The sequence below is a fragment of the Cheilinus undulatus genome, linkage group 2 (genome assembly GCF_018320785.1).
Source record: "Cheilinus undulatus linkage group 2, ASM1832078v1, whole genome shotgun sequence".
Lineage (NCBI taxonomy): Eukaryota > Metazoa > Chordata > Actinopteri > Labriformes > Labridae > Cheilinus > Cheilinus undulatus.
In genome coordinates, this window is record NC_054866.1 from 53725422 (window position 1) to 53743194 (window position 17773).

Consider the following 17773-nt stretch of genomic DNA (forward strand, 5'->3'; position numbering starts at 1 on the left):
GATGGATGGATGGATGGAAGAAGGGATGGATGGATGGAAGAAGGGATGGATGGAAGAAGGGATGGATGGATCGATGGATGGATGGAAGAATGGATGGATGGATGGATGGATGGATGGATGGATGGATGGATGGAAGAAGGGATGGATGGATGGATGGATGGCTGGATGGATGGACAGATGGATGGATGGATGGAGGGAGGGACAGATGGATGGATGGATGGAGGGAGGGACAGATGGATGGATGGATGGATGGATGGATGGATGGATGGATGGAGGAAGGGATGGATGGATGGATGGAGGGAGGGACAGATGGATGGATGGATGGATGGATGGATGGAGGGAGGGAGGGGCGGATGGATGGATGGATGGATATATGAATGGATGGACAGATGGATGTAAAGCTACCAAAGAAAAAAGAGCATTTTATAATGAAATAGATTTGAAACAATGTTTTAAAAATATTATCTTCTGTTTAAAAATGCTGTTTTTTGGGGGTTCATTAATTCTCTTTTTATAGTCTTCATCTGTAATCCAGTCTGGATCCAGCCCTCTGCAGGAATCAGGATCATCCTGATGTTGGGATTATTTTGTAAAGCATCATGTAGTTTCTTCATTTATATCATCTTTATGTTTGCAGGCGACCCATCAGCTGCGCTGCGTCTCACCAGTCAGCTGATCTCTCTTGGCGCTGACGTGAGTCTGAGGAGCCGCTGGACCAACATGAACGCCCTGCACTACGCAGCTTACTTTGATGTCCCAGAACTGATCCGAATCCTGCTGAAAGCTGCTAAACCCAGAGGTACGCTCACAGAAATACACGCTTCAGGGGTCAAACATGAAAAACAAACATCAGCGACTACTAAAGAGATAATAGTCATAATGAAAACAGTTATTCAGCTCTCCTCTCCTCTTGTATCCACAGTGTTGAACTCCACCTGCAGTGACTTTAACTATGGCACAGCTCTCCACATCGCCGCCTCCAACCTCTGTCTGGGAGCCGTCAAATGTCTGCTGGAACACGGAGCGAACCCCAGCGTCCGGGTAAATACACCTAGCCTGACCTACTGGCTTCATTTTCCTAAAACTGTATATCCTGTTTCTCCATAGTGGATTGATTATTAGCTAGAATGTCATAACCACCTAAGGTAGACTTGCCACGAGCTACCTCAGTCTGAAATGTACATGTGGGACCAGAGCCGTCTTTAAAAGCACGGTCACTTTTCAGCTCTAATTCTGTGACAAACAGGGACGTTAAGCTCATTTACCTCACACTGCCCCTCTCATTTCCCACAGAATGATAAGAGCCAGGTCCCAGCTGATGTGGTTCCCGATCCAATGGACATGAGTCTGGACAAGGCGGAGGCGGCGATGGTAGCCAAAGAGCTGAAGCAGCTGCTGCTGGACGCTGTCCCTCTCAGCTGTAACCTCCCCAGAGCCACGCTGCCCAACTACGACAACATCCCTGGAAACCTGATGCTGTCCTCTCTGGGGCTGAAGCTGGGCGACCGGGTGTTTCTTGATGACATGAAGGTCAGAGAAACACTGACGAGAAATGATGATATACAACCCTAATAACAAAAAAGTTGGGTCGCCTGGTAAAACATGAATAAAAACAGAAGTCAATGATTGTTAAATCCCAGAAGCCCAGATTATATTACCAAAAGAACGTAAACAACATATCAGATGTTAAACTGAGACATTTTACCATAGCATGAGAAATATTAGCTCATTTTGAATTTTATTGCAGCAACACATCTCAAAAAAATTGGGACGGGGCCTTGTTTACCACTGTGTAGCATCCTTAATGTCTGGTAAGTGAGGACATCAGCTGCAGAAGTTTTAGGAGAGGAATGTTGTCCCATTCTTGTCTGATGTAAGATTCTAGCAACTACACAGTCCTGGGTCTTTGCTGGATTTTTCCTTTTCTGATGCTCCAAATGTTTTCTATTGGTGAAAGGTCTGGACTGCAGGCGGACCAGTCTAGGACCTGGACTCTTCTCCAGTGAAGCCATGCTTTTGTGATGGATGTGGTTTAGCAGAAAGAGACGTTGTCTGGATGGAAACATATGTTGCTCTAAAACCTCTCTCTACTTTCAGCATTGATAGTTTCTTTCCAGATGTTAGAGCTGCCCACATCATAGGCACTAATGCAACCCCATACCATCAGAGATGCAGGCTTTAGAACTGAGCCAGGAGAACAAGCTGGATGCTCCCTCTCCTCTTTGGTCCAGAGGACACGGCGTCTGTGGTTTCCTCTGACCACAGAACAGTTTTCCATGTTTCCTCAGCCCATGTTAAATGAGCTTTGGTCCAGAGAAGACGGCGGTGTTTCTGCATCCTGTTCACATATGGCTTCTTTTCTCCATGATCCAGCTTTAACTGCCATTTGTGGATGGAACGGCCAACTGTGTTGACAGACAATACTTTCCTGAGCCCATGCAGTGATTTCAGTACAGAATCATGCCTGTTTTTAATGCAGTGGCCCCTGAGGGCTGCTTTAGTCTTGTCTCTTGTTCACAGACATTTCTCCAGGTTCTCCAAATCTTTTGAAGATATCATGGACTGTAGATGGTGGGAGACTTAAAGTCTTCACGATGTTACATAGGAACATTCCTCTGAGATTGTTCCAAAATTATTACAAGCAGTTTTTCACAGATTGATGAGCCTCTGCCCAGCTTGACTTCTGAGAGACTCTATCTCTCTAAAATGCTCCTTTTATACCATTTATGTCATTTTACTGACCTGTTACCAATTGACTGAATTGGTCACTAAAGGCTCCTCCAGCTGTTTTTCATCATTGCCTCTTACTTTTCCAGCCTTTCGTTGCTGTGTCCATACTTTGTGCCCCTACTTTTCTGACATGTGTTGCTGCCATCCAATTCAAAGAGAGCAAACAATTTTCCTAGAATGGTAAAATGTCGTAGTTTCAGCATCTGATATGTTTTTTATGTTTTATTGTGAATAAAATCTGGGTTCATGAGGTTTGAAAATCACTTATAGCTGTAAGAGGAAGTGTCCACCATGTTTACTTTACCTCAAAAACTGCTGCATAAGGGAGAATTACTTATACAGGAAGTTACCGTTCTGGCGCTGTATCACATTCATGTTATGTGTTGTTTACTTGTGATAGGCCATGATTATTCTTTGACATTGTCTCTGCACCAAGCTCACCCTGTTTGTCTTTGCTATGGCTGACTCTGTTTTCATCGGGGCTTGGAGCAACAGGAGGTCACTCCCATCATTCCCCTCTGCACTTGGCATTATCTTTTGTTCTTGTTTAAATTTAGAGCCTCAGTGTATAGCCTACGGCTCTATTTTAGCACTGTTTTTAATTGTCTCTGTTTATGAATAATATTGGGGAGCATTGAAACAATGCTAGACTGCCCCTCTATGCGGATGACGCAGTGGTGTATTTTGCTGGCCCTTCTCAGAGTCAAGCCGTACAAGAATAACCTTGAATATTTTGCAGAGTACACTACATTTGAAAACTGTAGACCCACTGGATCATTTTAAAGCCATTTAAGTGTAACATGACTGCCTCATTAGCTTTATTTTGTCCCGTCTTCTTATTGTAACCTGTCTGCTGTCTTGACCACACCTTCTTGGAAAAAGAGAAATGTGTAGCGATGTTTGTGGTCAGAAATTACACGAATATACTAGGCAAAGATTAAATGTGTTCCAGTTCAGTTAGGAGCATGTTTTTGTCACTCTCAAAGCAGTCTAGTTCTTTTAAACATTACTAGATAGTCAAACAAACACAAAACTGTAAATCTCAAAGTTGGAAGCTAACATCTTCTTGTCCAGGGCTTTGTCTAGGATTAGATGTTAGCTGTGTCTTCTATGCTGGTTGTGGTGCTGAACAGTGTGTTCTAACTGTGTCGCTCTCTGTAGCTCCAAAGAGACGTGAGCAGAGACGACAGCCAGCCTGAAAACCTCAAACAGGTCTGTTTGATTGAAGCCGGCTGAACTAAGACTAAATGAACTGACTTAGCTTGCTCACTAACAGAATAAAACCTCTTTACCCTCACTCCACCTGCAGCCTTCCTCCCTCTTTGCTTCATAAACCACAGCAGCAGACACACCGACTATCTGCCACACCTAACCAGCTCCAACAACTCTGGGTAGAGGTTTCACATTTTGTTTTTTTTTTTTTCCTTTCTTGCAGACTGGGACTCTGAGGTTTTGTGGAACTACAGAGTTCGCCAGCGGTCAGTGGGTTGGCGTGGAGCTTGATGAGCCAGAGGGGAAAAACGATGGCAGCGTGGGCGGCGTCCGCTACTTCATCTGCCCTCCGAAACTCGGTAAAAAACACAGACAGATCCAGAGGGTTTTCAATACTAAGGTTAGAGTGAAGTATGAGTAGAGTTTCATGCTTTACCAACATTTGAGCCTTTTTTACTCAAACCAACTGCATAATCTTGTCCAGGCTTGGCTGATACATTTCTACATATTTTTAGAGACTGGTTACAGAAGTTTGATGCCTTTACTCAAAAGCCAAGTGTATAAAATAAAAAAACTAGGACAATTAACACTGAAAGATGATTAAGAAAGAGCAGGAACAAATGAGAGATAGATGCAAAATTCAGTGAATCCAAAAGCCAGCTAAATAAATAAGAATGACTTTGTTAGACTAGTTTTTTTCAAGGGCAAGAAGGATCTTAAGAAGGATCAAGAAAGTCCTGAATTAGTGGAGCTTAAACCAGAGTCTCCATGCTTTCATTTTCCCTTGTTGCCTTCTCCCCCTGCAGGTATTTTTGCTCCCGTGTCAAAGATTTCCAAAGCCGTGGATCAGACTCCTTCATCCGTCACCTCCACACCCAGAACGCCCCGCATGGACCTGGCGTCCCGCCTCGCCGGAAAGACCAAGAAGGAGAAAGAGAAGAAGGAGAAGGAGAGAGAGAAAGGTAAACCAGCTGTAAAGTTAAGATTTTATTCTAAAATCTAGCATAGGTTTTCTAGTTAGCAGGAGTGAATGTCTCAGTCAGAACATGCCTGGTTCAGTCTGTGTTGTGGAGGTAATTCTGCTCACTGTGCATGTGTATTTTGTCTCTTCAGCCCAGAGGAAGAAGTCGTCTGTTGTGAGTCTTGATCCAGAGGGTCTGAACGTGGAAGTTGGGGATCAGGTTCTGGTGGCGGGACAGAAAAATGGCATCGTACGCTTCTATGGCAAGACGGACTTTGCTCCAGGTCTGTGTGCTCCTGATGTTCTTATACTGAACTAGGCTAAGCCCCGCCCTCTCCTGTTGACAGGCTCTTCTCATTGAAAAATTTAAAACTCCCCTGGGCTGGTCTTTTACTTTTACTGAATTGATTTGATTCTTTTATAAACTTGGCCTCAGTACTGAAATAAAGTCAAATGTTGCGCTCTAAAGCACATCCCTCTGTTCTAAAGAAAGTGAATAAATGTTGATTTACACTGAGAAGGAGGTGAGAATGCAGTGTGCTACACACCCTCAACAACCGCCAAAGTGGTGACGTTGCAAGTCTATAATGTTTTGGTACCGTTAGTGTGCTGGCAGCCTATCTAACGAGCATCTGCTATCAAGCTAATGTGCATTTTGTTGAGCGGGAAAGTGCTAAGGCTGAAGTCAGGTATTTCCTTTAAGTGTTCTTAAGTTCCTTCAAAACAATGTTCAGCTTCAGTTTTACCATCCATCAATCAGGCAGGCAAGGCAGGTCAACCCAGACCATTCTACCCTCACTCGTGAACAAGACCTCGAGATACTTGAACTCCTTCATTTGGGGCAAAGACTCACTCCCCATCTGAAAGGAGGGAAATGTTTGCAGAGTTCCAGCCTTGTTTTTGAGACTGGAAACACTGCAAAACATTGCCCCAAGAAATGTGATGCACTTGATTGCTGTTACATCATCACACATTTCAGATAAAGAGCTTCATCATCAGAGGTGACAAGAGTTCACATAAACAAGATGCCCTTGTCAGAAGAGCTGATATCCAAAGACAGCATTTCTCCATTTTAAACACTCACATGTGGATTCTTCTGAAGTCTCTCTCTTCAGTCATATTTTTCTTGCACCAGTCATGCATGCTGAGCCTAATGAGTGTTTGGTTTCTCCACAGGGTACTGGTTTGGTATCGAGCTGGATCAGCCAACAGGAAAACACGACGGCTCGGTGTTTGGAGTCCGCTACTTCAGCTGTCTGCCCAAATATGGAGTGTTTGCCCCGCCCTCCCGAGTGCAGAGGTGAGAACATTTCCTCGTAGTTACAGCCAGCGTTAGATAAACCTGTTTTAGTGAGAAGTTTAAGCCACTGGGAGTCTGATTATGTGTTGTGGTCCATTACATATGAAGTTTTCCCTTCTGGACTGGTGAAATATCCTACAGTCACGTCCTTAAGTCTCTCTATCGTTATTATTTCGCCAGAATCGGAGGCCCTAAAGACGGCTCACAGAACGACAAATCCATGATGAAGAAAGTCCACCAAGTCACCAGTGAGTGTCGATCTCCCTACTCATCTATCAGTCTAGGAAGAGCCCGAGGTCGATGGCTGTTCTCTTTGCACACCTCTTTATTTGTTAATGTTTCTCACCTGTATTTCTTCTGCAGTGGCACAGCCAAAGCGTAACTTCAACACGATGCGTTCTCCTAAAGACCTGACCTCTGAGAGCTCCATATCCAGGTGAGAACACGGACCGAAGTTAGTCTGATGAATTACCCTCAAATTCCACATATTCCACCTAAACAGCAATTCGCACATGGAGCACTCCCTGGAGCTAATCCTTTCTTTTCTTGTGAATCTTTGCAATTTAACAGTATGTACTGTGGTTTGTCAGCTCAAATTCAGCTTAATCCTAGTGGTTTTTGGCTAGTTTTGGCAGGCAGTTGGGCTGGTTTTTGGCTAGTTTTGGCAGGCAGTTGGGCTGGTTTTTGGCTAGTTTTGGCAGGCTGTTGGGCTGGTTTTTGGCTAGTTTTTGCAGGCAGTTGGGCTGGTTTTTGGCTAGTGTTGACAGGCTGTTGGGCTGGTTTTTGGCTAGTTTTGACAGGCTGTTGGGCTGATTTTTGGCTAGTTTTGACAGGCTGTTGGGCTGATTTTTGGCTAGTTTTGACAGGCTGTTGGGCTGGTTTTTGGCTAGTGTTGACAGGCTGTTGGGCTGGTTTTTGGCTTGTTTTGACAGGCTGTTGGGCTGGTTTTTGGCTAGTGTTGACAGGCTGTTGGGCTGGTTTTTGGCTAGTGTTGACAGGCTGTTGGGCTGGTTTTTGGCTTGTTTTGACAGGCTGTTGGGCTGGTTTTTGGCTAGTGTTGACAGGCTGTTGGGCTGATTTTTGGCTAGTTTTGACAGGCAGTTTGGCTGGTTTTTGGCTAGTGTTGACAGGCTGTTGGACTGGTTTTTGGCTAGTGTTGACAGGCTGTTGGGCTGATTTTTGGCTAGTGTTGACAGGCTGTTGGGCTGATTTTTGGCTAGTTTTGACAGGCAGTTTGGCTGGTTTTTGGCTAGTGTTGACAGGCTGTTGGGCTGGTTTTTGGCTAGTGTTGACAGGCTGTTGGACTGGTTTTTGGCTAGTGTTGACAGGATGTTGGGCTGGTTTTTGGCTAGTTTTGACAGGCTGTTGGACTGGTTTTTGGCTAGTGTTGACAGGATGTTGGGCTGGTTTTTGGCTAGTGTTGACAGGCTGTTGGACTGGTTTTTGGCTAGTGTTGACAGGATGTTGGGCTGGTTTTTGGCTAGTGTTGACAGGCTGTTGGGCTGGTTTTTGGCTAGTTTGACAGGCTGTTGGACTGGTTTTTGGCTAGTGTTGACAGGCTGTTGGACTGGTTTTTGGCTAGTGTTGACAGGCAGTTGGGCTGGTTTTTGGCTAGTTTTGACAGGCTGTTGGACTGGTTTTTGGCTAGTGTTGACAGGCAGTTGAGCTGGTTTTTGGGTAGTTTTGACAGGCTGTTGGACTGGTTTTTGGCTAGTGTTGACAGGCTGTTGGGCTGGTTTTTGGCTAGTGTTGACAGGCTGTTGGGCTGGTTTTTGGCTAGTTTTGACAGGCAGCTCAGCTGGTTTTTGGGTAGTTTTGACAGGCAGTTGGGCTGGTTTTTGGCTAGTGTTGACAGGCTGTTGGGCTGGTTTTTGGCTAGTGTTGACAGGCTGTTGGGCTGGTTTTTGGCTAGTGTTGACAGGCTGTTGGACTGGTTTTTGGCTAGTTTTGACAGGCAGCTCAGCTGGTTTTTGGGTAGTTTTGACAGGCTGTTGGACTGGTTTTTGGCTAGTGTTGACAGGCTGTTGGGCTGGTTTTTGGCTAGTGTTGACAGGCTGTTGGGCTGGTTTTTGGCTAGTGTTGACAGGCTGTTGGGCTGGTTTTTGGCTAGTGTTGACAGGCTGTTGGACTGGTTTTTGGCTAGTTTTGACAGGCTGTTGGACTGGTTTTTGGCTAGTGTTGACAGGCTGTTGGGCTGGTTTTTGGCTAGTGTTGACAGGCAGCTCAGCTGGTTTTTGGCTAGTGTTGACAGGCTGTTGGGCTGGTTTTTGGCTAGTGTTGACAGGCTGTTGGGCTGGTTTTTGGCTAGTGTTGACAGGCTGTTGGGCTGGTTTTTGGCTAGTGTTGACAGGCTGTTGGACTGGTTTTTGGCTAGTGTTGACAGGCTGTTGGGCTGGTTTTTGGCTAGTTTTGACAGGCAGCTGGGCTGGTTTTTGGGTAGTTTTGACAGGCAGCTCAGCTGGTTTTTGGGTAGTTTTGACAGGCTGTTGAGCTGGTTTTTGGCTGGTTTTGACAGGCAGTTGTGCTGGTTTTGTTAAACTGACCTGGCAACCCTGACTTGGATCTACTCCAGATGGTTTATTTTTAGCCAAGGCCGCTGCCAATGTGATGATCCACCACAGACAGGAAAGAGCATGCACAGCATCCTGTCAGTCTCAAACAACACAATGGTGGTGACTGAATCATATCACTATTGTATTTGAACATTATTGCACCACAGGTAGCCCAGTGGTCGTCAGCAGTCCATCATCCATCCATGTTAGCTTCTAAAGTTGAAAGCCACAGGATTTTACATGAAACTCTGCTTTCTTTCAACACATTAACCTTTTGATTTCCTAATGTACCCACCCATGAAGGAGGCAAAAAGCAGCCTCAGAAGGCAAAATCACCTGGTGTTTACATGCTACTGTCAGGCTGTACTCAATGTTATCACATGATCTTTCAATTTCTACGTGAACTGGGCAGGTTTCCATGATCATGTGATCTCTCGTCTCAAGTTGCTTTCAGTGAGTGAAGGTGAACACTGTTGGTCAGAGCAAAACCACAGCGCTCACTGAACGCTACAGACGTGGAGTATGTGTAATTTGTGGGTAGGTTTAGAACAGGGGGTCAAACTCAGTCACACGGGTGGCCAGAGCCTTAACTTAGGTCTAACCTGGGAGTCAAAGAGGGTCAACATTCCATCATGAACCGTCAACCTCATTGTCACCAGTAATAAATTATAGGGGAAAAACTTGATTATTTATTAACCAGATGATAAATGATTTTGAGATTAAAGAAAGCTCAAATTAAGTCTAAAAGCTCAAAATCTGAGATAAAAAAATCAAATGTCAAAATAATGATTTTGAAGGAAAGGTGTAAAAGATAGACATTCAAAATCATGATTTTCAAAGTCTAACATATGAGATAAAATTAAAATCTTAGAGTTTAAAAGGTCAAAATATGAGAAAACATTTGAAATTTAAGTTTTAAAGATATAAATGTAAGATACATTTCAATATCATGAGTTTTAAATGTCAAAATATGAGATTAGATTTGAAATTGTGAGTTTTAGAGTTTAAAATATAGGGTTAAATAGGAAATTGTGAGTTATAAAGCTTAAGATATGAGATACAATTCAAAGTTGCGAGTTTTAAAAGTAAAAAAATGACACTAAATTTGGAACTGTGAGTTTTTAAGGTCAAAATATGAGATAAGTTTTAAAATTTTGAATTTCAAAGGTCAAAATATGAGATTAAATTCAAAGTTGTGAGTTTTAAAAGTTAAAAAATGACACTAAATTTGGAACTGTGAGTTTTTAAGGTCAAAATATGAGATAAGTTTTAAAATTTTGAATTTCAAAGGTCAAAATATGAGATTAAATTTAAAGTTGTGAGTTTTAAAGGTATAAATTTAAGATAAAATTTAAAATAATTATTTTTAAAGGCCAAAATATGAAATAAAAAGTCCCACTCATAAGTTAAAGTCATAACTCTGAAATGCCAAATTAACAAGCATCAACAAGGACATTTTAAAAGTTAAGTTTACATTTTTAAACCTGAGGAAATGTGCAGACCTCATACCGATGGGCCACTTATAATAAAAGTGTGATATTATGACTGCACCATGGGCCGGATTTGGCCCCGAGGCCTTGAGTTTGACACCCCTGATTTAGGAGCAAAATTGTGTGGAGCTGTGGTTAAAGCTCAAGCTGGACATATTTTCTTCCTCCTTACATGCATCCTTCTCATCTTCTTCCTCTCTTCTCATCTCCTACAGGCTGCTGTTCTGCTGTTGGTTCCCGTGGATGCTGCGTGCTGAGATGCAGTCCTAACCTCCTTATCCTCCTCCACTCCTCCACTGGATCAATCTCTACTCCCCTCTCTCCTCATCTTTTACTTTTGCTCTCCTCTCTCTAACTCTCTACACTGTCGTTGGTCAAACTTCTCGTAATGAAACCCCTCCACCCACCTGTACTCTCAGCCCCTATTTTAGCCGTTCTATAGCAAAATCTATAGTGCCTTGTATCTGATCAAATGTCCTGCATTCCTTTAATGACATTGAGGATCCAGCTCTTCTAAAGCGACTCCCCCTAAATATTCTTCAGACTTTTTATCAGCAGCTTCTTAAGCTTCGTGTTGGTCCATGCTGTTTCTTTATTCAGGGCAGAAATCTGCTGTCCTTATGGATATCTTACATTTTATCACATTAGCGTGTGCTGTTTTTTATTTTTGTTTTTGCTGCTAATCGATCTGGGTCTTAAATAGTTTAGAAACTAAAGCCAACGTTAACATACATGCTAAACCTGTGAAATGCAGTCTCAGCTAGAGTCTGACACAGCGAGGATGGCGGGTTAGAGTCAAGGTTTTCTGATGTGTTCGGGCCGTCTCTCTGCATGCTACAGTCCTCATTCTGATCATACAGAAACCACTAATCCTCTCAAAACATCTGCAGAAGAGCTGCAAACCAGAATACAACCTTTCAAACATGGATTTTATTAGTGCACCACTATCTTCACTGAGCTGACGAGATCTGCTGGGTGAGAAATATGGAAGAAAAGCATTGAAATGCTCCTGTAGGACACTCTCAGCACTTCCTAGAGCTCCCTGGTTCCTTGTCCTTGTCGAGGCACGCAGCAGAGAGGAAAACAGGGACCTGGCGTTGGGGCTAGGCTCAATCTAACACTGCATTCACTGCTTTAGCAAGCTTTTGAAATAAGCTGATTGTGTAAGCTGGCGTTCCTTACTGCTGGGACTCGCTGTCAGAGAGACGGTTTCTCCACTCAGAGATCCGGGCCTTTTCCTGCTAAAGTCAGGGCTTTAGATCAGATCTCATCCTTGGAAACTTTCTAAATCTTTACTGTGTGACAAACTTTGAAACCTGCATGCTTTAAACTCCAACTGAAAACAGGGTCAAACAACTTCATGCATCTTCTCATAGAGTTACAGTTTTATCACGCTGGCATAATTTAAACCTCAATATGTGACCAAATAGGACGCTGCTCTATGGTTTAGTTTAACTCCAACATCTTATATCAGTCATTCAGACTGGGTGAAGGTGTACAGCTGAAAGATAAGGTTTATCAATTCTGGATTCTTCCATAGCTACATAAGAAAATCAATAAGAGTGATGGTTTAGGCTACATTTACACAACGATGATTCACTGAAAGCAGCCTTATTTTTCATTTTAAACGTTCTGCATTTTAACCATCTTGATAACAATCATGCAAACAGATCAACTAAAATGGCCTAAAACACTATCCTTTATGGACCAAGTATAAGTATAGTCAGACAGGGTTCCATCATGAAGGTCCAAAAAAATTCCATGGTCTAGGCTGGCCTTGAAGCACCAATTCCTAAAGTCTGGGTCCCGACCCATGGGTGGGTAGCAGGAGATTCTTATGGGATGCCAAACCTTTAAAATGTCCTTCCTTCAGTATTTAGTCTTATTTAAGATTTGAAGAATTTAACAAATACATGTCTAAGTGTGGCATCTCTTTTGTCTGTTGCTAAATATTAATACCTGGAAACTGCCAGCGCAGATTGGGCCCTTGGGACATTCTCAGCACAATCAGGGGCCAGGGGCTCGTGGAAACTCTACAACCTGCCCAGAGAGTACCATAGGCTAGTGGCTCTTAACCTTGTCAGCCTGTGACCCTCAAAATAGAGGTGCCAGAGACCAGGGACCCCCACTATATCTGAAGGTGGTTGGACACAACCATGAACATTCAAGAATAGTCGTGTGCAGACAAGGCTGCCCATGGGGAGGCATAAAGATGGAGGTTTGTGGGACCCAGCCAAACTGGGGGCCAATGGAGGTTAAGCTGTGAAAAGTATACTTGATATTTGACCTGAATAATAACCACGCTTATCAAAAAAACTAATATCTTTATTTATTCATTTGTGTAGTGAATAGCCTTCTTCAAATGAAAGCTTTTGTTTAAAAACCTAATTAAAGTGGGTTAATAATTGCAAAAAAATTGTGGAAAAGATGGTGAAATTGGAAATTTAGATAACACAAATGGGTTAAAAGTGGCAAAAAATTAAGTAAAAGTTGCAAAAAATAACCAAAAATGAGTTAAAGTTGCAAAAACAGGTACAAAAAAGTGGTAAAGGGGGATTAAAAAGTGGCTAAAAGGGCTTTAAAGGGCAAAAAATTGGTGGAATTTAAGTGGAATGGGATGAAAAATTGATACAAACTGGCAAAAATGGTTTAGCTGTGGTTAAAATGGGCAAAGGGGGGGTGTATACAGTGGTTAACAGTGGCAATAATTGGTCAATAAAGGCAAAAATAGGCAGAAAGTGGCAAGAATTGGTTTTGAAGTGGGAAAAACAGGCAGAAAAAGTGGTGGAAAGGGTTTAAAATGGACAAAAGTTGGTTTTAAGTGGTAAAAATGATTCAAACTTGGTGTTGAAAAGTGATGAAAAAGGGTTACCATTTGGTCAAATTTGTTTAGAGTGGCAACAGTGTAAATTAAAAAATACTCTCAGTTTCTAAAAGGTATCTGGTGACCCTCTCTCAATGTCTCGGAACCCCCGGGGGGGTCCCGACCCCAAGGTTGAGAAACACTGCCATAGGCCATGCTTACTCACCACCATCCACTCCTCAGTCTGCCCTAAAGATGTGGACTTTATTTTTTTTAAACACATTATTTTCCCTTGTCCCTGGTACATGCATGGACATCCAGAGTGTGACGGGGGTTGTGTCAATCCTTCTTCCTTCCCAATGCTGCCCTCGGGCTGCTTACTCGTCACACAGACACCTTACTTCAGCCTCAACTTTTGGCCCAAACATCCCAAAAGTTCTGCACAGTACTGTTAGGATAATCAAGCTGGTCTCCATGCCCCCCCCCCCAAGGAGCTGGACCCCAGAAAAAGTGGGAGTGAGCACAAACAGAACTCTTCACCTACTCCTTCATGGCTGTTGACTTGAACCCTAATCTGTCTATGAGTCTTCATTTTCAGAGGGAACTCCATATGGCCAGCTTACATAACAACAAAAATGATGGCACTTTCCAAAGTGTGCACGATGGAAGCAAAAACACATTTTAATGAAGACAAACTGACAAAATGCAACAGAAGGTTACCATGTTTGGATGAAATTGCTGTCGTGTAAATGTAGCCTTGGCCTCAGTAGATGCCGTACTGTAGTTAGACGTTGAACTCCTTAGAATAATTCATAATGAATCAGTGTTTGCCAAATAGAAACTGTAGTCCATCTAGTTTAATTGTCTATCGTAGAAATCTATTCTGTCGTTAACCAAAAGTGCTAAAAGACCCAAAACGCAGATTTAATCTAATGCAATCTAAAAATGTTTAAAGTGTTTTCAGCCCCGGTATGTTTCAATATTTTTCGCTGAATAAGTTTTCTTTAAAGTCAACGTCAGCTTTACAAAATCAGTTTAGAGTTGAGTATATGTCGATGATAATCAGTTGTACATATCTGTGTACCTTCATTAAAGTCTTCTTATAAACTCGATAAACTCACCGGAGAGTTCATCACATTTCTAGAAGTTCTCCTCTCTTCCTCTCTCCTCCTCCTCCTATCTCATCCCTCTCTCTCCTTTTAAAGAGTTTTTGTGAATGTGAGCATCTGCAAAAAGACAAAACACGAGTTAATCTAATCTTTCGTGTGTGCTAAATGTTACCAATCTCTCTTGAAGTATATCTGCAAACAGCAATATGTAAACAGTGTACCTATCTCTGTGTGGAAATGGTTCCTGTGTTAATGTCTCTTTACACTCTGTAAGCAGAGAGATGAACATGCTCACACTCTGACAGCCGAGGCTGCAGCAGGCCAGACAACAGCAGTGTGCTCAAAAGACAGCAACCAGGCAAGCAGAATTAGCTATGTAAATGTTTCAGGGGCTGGTAGACTCAAAAGTCATTTAAAAGTTATTTTAAATCCAGATCTGCAAATTTAAGCTCCTCTATCATTTTTGATATATCATATCAGAAGCACAGGGAGAATATGAGGCCCAGTGGCCTCGATCTTTGACCAACATCCTCCAGAATCAAATCACTTAACCCTTGATGCAGAGTGGATATTTGTGCAAAGTCTGAAGAGAATTTCCCAAAGCATTGTTGAGATATAACATGCACAAGAAAGACCAGACAGAAAGCCTGGAAACCTACGGTCTCAATCCTCAGAGGCTTAAAGAAGTGTTTGTTTAAAGTGAATGGGGGTTAAATGTGAAGTATAGCAGAGAATCTGAACAGCAATATATTAATTTAGGTCCAAAAGTAAAGTAGTGGTGATTATATTGACAATAATAATGCTGACAGATCAAATCCTGCATGTAAAAATATACAACTTGCAACTGTAAAGTACATTTTGGATTGTTGTTAAAATGAAAGCAGGACTTTTAATCCACCAGTCTCTGAAATTAGTCCACAAGAACCCTTCCCCTCAACTCTGGCTGTTCTGAAGAAGCCGTCAGACTGAACTCTGTCATTGTTGGTTTTCTGAGATGTTCTCTCAGTTTCTCGTTGTGCTCTGCAGCCTCGGCTAAAAAACACTTTGTGGTTGCTCCTGCACACTGCTGTTGTTAATAACTTTTCTTATTGTGGCTGTGGACTCAGCTTTGATAATCTACAACAGCGCTTACTCCCATCAGGTGTTCAGTTTACCCCAACAAGGTCATTCTCTTACCGAAGCTTTCCATTCTCACTGCTGGATGAGACAGTGACTGGCATCTCCCCTCCTCTTCAAACTCTCATAATTAGTAGTTTGACTGGTTTGGTATCCCAGAAATAGCACTGAGCAGTTTGACATTTTGAACACAAACTCCTGAACAAATCTATCATACTTGTCTGGCCTAAATCTGACTCAAACTTCTTGTTGGCCCCTTTTAGAAAAAAGTAGCACAACTGCTGGGTCATCAAACAGACCTTTCAAAGTCCTTAAAACCAGTTCCTTTGCAGGCTTAAATGATATGCAGACGACTTGAAGATTTACCTTTCCAAATTCCTGTTTATTGCTACTTTCTCCAGTTGCCCCCCTTTCAAACCTGAACCAAACACATCCTACTTTACCTCTTTACAATTTCACACTCACACTAATGCTAATATGGCCAGGCTCCGCCTCTTTCATGCTATAGGTGAACATAGATGTCAGTGGACCACAGTGATGGTGAGGTTCGTCTTTGTACAGTAAACGTACAGTACAGTCAATATGTCCCTGTGGGTTTGAACATGGTGTTCTTTCTGCAGTGTAAATGTGGAGCTTGCTCTGGTTTGGCCACTAAGTGTCACTAGTGAGTCACTGGTTAATCTTCTGACCACATACACCTTGTTACATAAGCTCTCCTCACGACACTTTACCTGTTTGATTTGCTTCATTTAAAGGGCGACACCGGTGTTTCCTGTTTTAGCTTTTCTAACCACAAACTGCTGGTTATTTACCCATTTGTGAACATGGGTGTAGCACGGGGGGGGGGGGTACTGATTACTCGGCCCACTGAAGGGAGGGGCCCTTCAGAAGCCTGCAATGAAAAGTGTGATTTGATTTATTTTTGCTTAGTAATTATAGTGAAATTATTAAATCAAAAGTGACTAATGCAGTGATCCTCAACGCCCATTTATGTTGCCTTTTGCAATTAAATGCCACTTTTTGCCCATTTTTCCCACCTATATTCTGATTTTTGCCCAGTTTAGTCAGTTTTACCTCATTTTTTGCCACGTTTTTGCCACTTTTTGGTCACTTCCCACCTATTGTTGCCACTTTCTGCCCTTTTTTGCAGTTTTTTTTCCCAGTGTTTACTGTTTTCAGCCCATTTTTGCCACTTCTTGCCTATTCAAGCTTCCTATTGCAATTAAATGCCACTTTTTGCCCATTTCCCCACCTTTTTTCTCATTTTTGCCCAGTTAAATCACTTTTTCTCCCATTTTTGCCCCTTTTCTCCCAGTGTTTGCTGCTATTTGACCATTTATGCCACCTTTAACTTTTTTTAATTGCCACTTTTCACCATTTAGATGGTGGCTCTTGCAAAGGTATCAACATTTTGGCTTGTTGGTTGAGCAGGGTTGAGTAACACTGGACTAAATGAATCAGTCAGCAGACTGAAATCTGTATCAAATAGAATAAATGCAATAGTGCTCCTCCCTTAAAAATGTCCAAATGGTACAGTGCTGCAAAATAATGCACATAAATTTAATTTAACCCTACTAAAAATGTTGCTTGCAAGTGGGGAAATTATTTTTTTGAAAACTACAATGAAATAGACAAATATCTGTAAAAAAGACTCGACATATGTTGCTTGTCTCACCGGCTAAGGGGGCCCTGTGTAAATTGTTTCTGGGGGCCCAAAATCCCTAGCTATGCTCCAGAGTGTGAAACTGTTGCAGTTTGGTTTAGCCACTAAAACTTCTTGATTGGGAAATCTTACTAAAAGAGAAAACTAGAAGCAAACTTATTATTTTAGAAGCATTAATGTACCACACTTAACTTTAAGCTCCTCTTTGTTTGATAAATCCATCCCAGGTGGACTTTCTATTCTAGCTTTCTCCTGTCATATTTGCAGCAGTAATTACAGGTGTCTATCTGTGATCGATTTTCCTTCAGGCTGCTTACAAACTGAACTCTTTCTGGCATATGAGCGAGAAATTGATGAGCTGCGATGAAACATATTTGCAGTGAAAAGCTAAAAGAGTCGAGATCACCGGTTTCACCCTTCAAATCTCCAATAATCAATCAGCATTTGTGTCTGAGGAGATAACATTGATATGGTAGAAACTAACTCTGCACTGGTTGTTTTAACATGAACTCGTCTTAAGAATCTACAGTATATAGCCTATATTTTGATAACTTCACTAAGTGTACTTTTTGTTCTCCGGTTTTGTAGTGTGTGTGTTATTTTGTGCTCGGTTACGGTCCATGTGTGTGAGTACCTCCTGTTTTTAAAATGTGTGAAGCTGACAGACGTTAAAGAGAAAACGGGGGAGAAGGAGCATCGGACGTCCTCATCCTAACAGACACTCACTGCATGCTCTCTCTCTGTAACTTTCTCTCTTAGTATTTGATTTTGGTTTTCAATAAGTGTGACTTCTTCTCATCAGCATGGAAATGCTTCTAATAACAGTGACAACTCTAT

At 42.2% G+C, this 17773-nt stretch overlaps 1 protein-coding gene across 1 annotated transcript in view; it reads left to right on the forward strand.

Annotated features, from left to right (window-relative positions):
- Window positions 1–12720, forward strand: part of clip3 (CAP-GLY domain containing linker protein 3) — a 32568-nt gene extending 19848 nt beyond the window's left edge. Inside the window, exons 5-15 of the mRNA XM_041804884.1 lie at window positions 638–799; window positions 923–1041; window positions 1294–1530; window positions 3892–3942; window positions 4166–4301; window positions 4749–4904; window positions 5056–5187; window positions 6080–6203; window positions 6384–6451; window positions 6567–6639; window positions 10461–12720. Coding sequence (XP_041660818.1) covers window positions 638–799; window positions 923–1041; window positions 1294–1530; window positions 3892–3942; window positions 4166–4301; window positions 4749–4904; window positions 5056–5187; window positions 6080–6203; window positions 6384–6451; window positions 6567–6639; window positions 10461–10515 — 1313 coding nt within the window. The 3' untranslated portion in view covers window positions 10516–12720. The remainder of the gene's footprint in view (window positions 1–637; window positions 800–922; window positions 1042–1293; window positions 1531–3891; window positions 3943–4165; window positions 4302–4748; window positions 4905–5055; window positions 5188–6079; window positions 6204–6383; window positions 6452–6566; window positions 6640–10460) is intronic.
- Window positions 12721–17773: the final 5053 nt, after the last annotated feature.